A 3,398-nucleotide genomic window follows, 5' to 3' on the forward strand; every position below is an offset into this window, starting at 1 on the left:
CCCCCCCCCTTTCTCTCTCGCTTGACCCAGTGCCTCACATGTGCAAGCAAGATTTCTACCACTGAGCTACAGCCCGGTTCCTATCCCAAACCCCTTTATATTTTTTATTTTGAGATAGGGTCTCATCAAGTTGCCCTAGTCTTCAACTTGCGATCCTTCTGCCTCATCCTCTTGATTGGGATTATGGGCATGTGCCACTGCAATTGGCGGGGGTACAGTTTGCTGAAGGTAGGAAATCTTGCTTTGGACCCCAAGCTATTCAGAAGTTATTTATTTATTGACATACAACAAACTTCATTCCTTTTGTTATGCAATTGTTATGCATTTTTGACAAATGCCCAGAGTTGTGTAACTAATGTCATAGTTAAAATTCAGAGCAATTCTGGCCCTTGCTTCTCCTCTCCCAGCAAGGCCCGGGGGATCAGAGCAAGAAATGGGGACCATGTTCTACTCAAGCTGACGACTCTCGACTACCACAATCTTTCCAGCTTCAACTGTAAAGATGAAACAGAATTTAGAAATCTTATTGTTTGTCTTGAAGACCAGAAAATCAGAACTATAAGGTTGAAGACAGGTAATTTAAGAAACATCCACAGCAGTGACTGGCCCAAGTTCTTTGAAAAGTATCTCAGAGATGTTAACTGCCCTTTCAAGATTCAGGATGGACAAGAAGCAGTTGACTGGCTTCTTGGCTTAGCTGTTAGACTTGAGTATGGAGATAACACTGAAAAATACAAAGACTTGGTACCTGATAATGCAAAAAATACTGACAGTGCAACTAAAATGCAGAGCCCTTGATCAGTTTGGATGTAAATAATCCTAACTATAAGGCTGGTGTGATGGCTTTGGCTCACCTTCTTCAGATTCGGCCCATGTGATTACTTGGTAATGTTTAAGGCAATTCACATTTTGGTTCAAGAGCACTAAAACAAATTTTAAAAAAGAGGGCTTGCCTGTTGCTTTAGACAAACATATTCTTGGCTTTGACACAGGAGATGCAGTTCTTAATGAAGCTGCCCATATTCTGCAATTGCTGCATATAGAAGAACTCAGAGAACTACAGACAAAAATTAATGAAACCATAGTAGCTATTCAGGTAATTCAGCTATTTGAATTATTGCTGATCCAAAGACAGACCACCAACCAGGGAAACTTGGAAGATGAATACTTCAGGATTTTAGCTTCTTATCTACTTAGTACAATTGGGAACCAGTACGCTTCCGGCATGTGTTTGGAAATCAAATGTCATATTTTCAAGGGAGGAATCCCAAAAAATTGACTATGTTCTAGAGATTTACCACCATTGCTTTTTTCCTTAATAAAGTTTGGGAAAGTGAAGAAAAAAAAAATTCAGAGCAATTTTGTCACCCTAAAAATTCCCTCAAAGTGCCCCTTTGAAATTAGCCCCTCACCTAACTCCCAAACCTCTGGTAACCACAGATCAGTTGTCTCTTTAACATTTATCTTTTTCAGAATTTTATGTAGTACAGTCATACAATAGGTAGCCTTTTGAATCTGGCTTCTTTCACTGAACATAATGTATTTGAAATGGATACATTTATGTTGTTTGTGACCATGGTTTATTTTTTTCATAACTGAGTAACATTCTCTGGTGTAGATGTATTATGGTTTATCCATTCAACAGTTGAAGGATAGTTATTCTCAGTTTTTAGCAATTATGAATAAAACTGCTATAAACATATGCATTCAGATTTTGCATAAACATAACTTTTCATTTCCCTTGGGCAAATGTCTTGGAATGGGGTTGATGGGTCATATGGTAAGTTTATATTTAACTTGTAAGAAACTGGCAAACAAAATGACTGTAGCATTTTGATTCCCACCAGCAGTATGTGAGAGCTGCAGTGGCTCTGCAACTTGGAGCACCTGACATCCTTAGTTACTTTCTGTATATTAAAGAACTGGTTTTATACTGTGATAAAAGTTGTTATAACGAACACTATGATACTTAATGTCAAACAAGGAATATCATGGGCTTTTCTTTTCAGGCTTTTTTCATGCCTCTGGCTAGGGAATCTTGATTGATTCACTTTGTCTTTTTCTAGGTGGATGGAAAAGGGTCCATCAAAGAACTCTTTCCAACAGGAAAACAGCTGGAGCCCTTAGTCGCACCTCTGGCAGATGGAAAAGTGGCTGTGGGTCAGGATGATCTTACTGTGGTCCTCAATGAGGAGGGAATCTGCACACAGAAATGTGCCCTGAATTGGACAGACATACCTGTGGCCATGGGTGAGACCAGCAATAGCTATTGTTTGCCGTTTTGTGCTGGTGTTGCATGTCATCCCTGTAGCATGGAGTCCCACTCATACATAGCTTTAGTAGACTGCTTCATGTTCCGCTCAGTTCCCTTCTTTTAAGTAGACAGTGTTTTTAGAGTCCTTAAAAATGAGATAACCTAGTTTTTACAAGAAGCTGAGTTTTGCTCCACAGTGGGGGGAAATGTAAACAGAAATGTACATTTTAGAAAGAGATTGTCTACTGCTAGTTTTACTTCTTGGTTTATTTTCTTCCACCTTCTTAATGTTTTTGTACATGCGTCTTCTTCCTAATAGACTACATTTGGAAGTTTGTGGAAATTCCTTATTTATTACTTTAATATGTATAACTTCATATGAAGAACTTTTGATGGTTGCCATTATTTTTGTAGCTTAGAGGCTCAGATTGCATTTAGGTGTCAGCTTCTGTCCTACACATTAGATGTTTCTGTTGCTATGTCTGCCTCAAGTTCCCAACTCTCTGCAGTAGCATTGCTTGGAAGCATGATGCCACTTTTGCAATAATTTCTTTGTGGTCAGAAGCATGAACATTTTTATATAGTCACTGCTGTGGAATGGGGCACAGACATGCTTTCTGTCTCTAAGGACTGTAGCTCGAGGGACAAGCACTACGTCTTAGATAAAGACAAAAAACAAGTCACCACTTAAGGTGTTAATTGGAGTGCATTAAAATCCAGCAGTTTGCAGAGAGGGAAATTCATTGTTTAGTCAGGAAGACATTTCACTGTATAGGTAAGTTTGGACCAGACCAGGCAGGGAGTTTGGGATCTTGCTAAGAAAAATTTCCTTTCATTCTAGGCAGAAAGAGTAATGTGGAAATACAAAGACATGCTGATATGTGGGAGTCGTTATAGATACTGACCTAGCTGAAATAGGTGATCTGAATTATGTAGGAATAAAATAGGCCAGTTGTTCCAGGTCAATGAAAAAATCTCAGAGGCCAGGGTTATACAAAATTACATTCAAGAGGAAGTGAGGGGAAAGGGAAAAAAAAAAAAACAAACAAGGGGGAGAAATGAATTACAGTAGATGGGGTAGAGAGAGAAGAGGGGAGGGGAGGGGACGGGGGATAGTAGAGGATAGGAAAGGCAGCAGAATACA

General features: G+C 39.3%; 1 protein-coding gene and 1 pseudogene across 8 annotated transcripts in view; both read left to right on the top strand.

Moving 5' to 3' along the window:
- LOC107138188 overlaps window positions 1-2,106 on the top strand; it is a 3,664-nt pseudogene extending 1,558 nt beyond the window's left edge.
- Vps39 (VPS39 subunit of HOPS complex) overlaps window positions 1-3,398 on the top strand; it is a 44,626-nt gene that overhangs the window by 18,575 nt on the left and 22,653 nt on the right. For all 8 annotated transcript variants that reach the window (XM_048793748.1, XM_048793749.1, XM_015480777.2 and 5 more), the window contains one exon: window positions 2,067-2,250. In XM_048793748.1, the coding sequence (XP_048649705.1) occupies window positions 2,067-2,250 (184 nt within the window). The remainder of the gene's footprint in view (window positions 1-2,066; window positions 2,251-3,398) is intronic.

This window comes from Marmota marmota, unplaced genomic scaffold, assembly GCF_001458135.2.
Source record: "Marmota marmota marmota unplaced genomic scaffold, marMar, whole genome shotgun sequence".
In the NCBI taxonomy this organism is placed as follows: domain Eukaryota; kingdom Metazoa; phylum Chordata; class Mammalia; order Rodentia; family Sciuridae; genus Marmota; species Marmota marmota.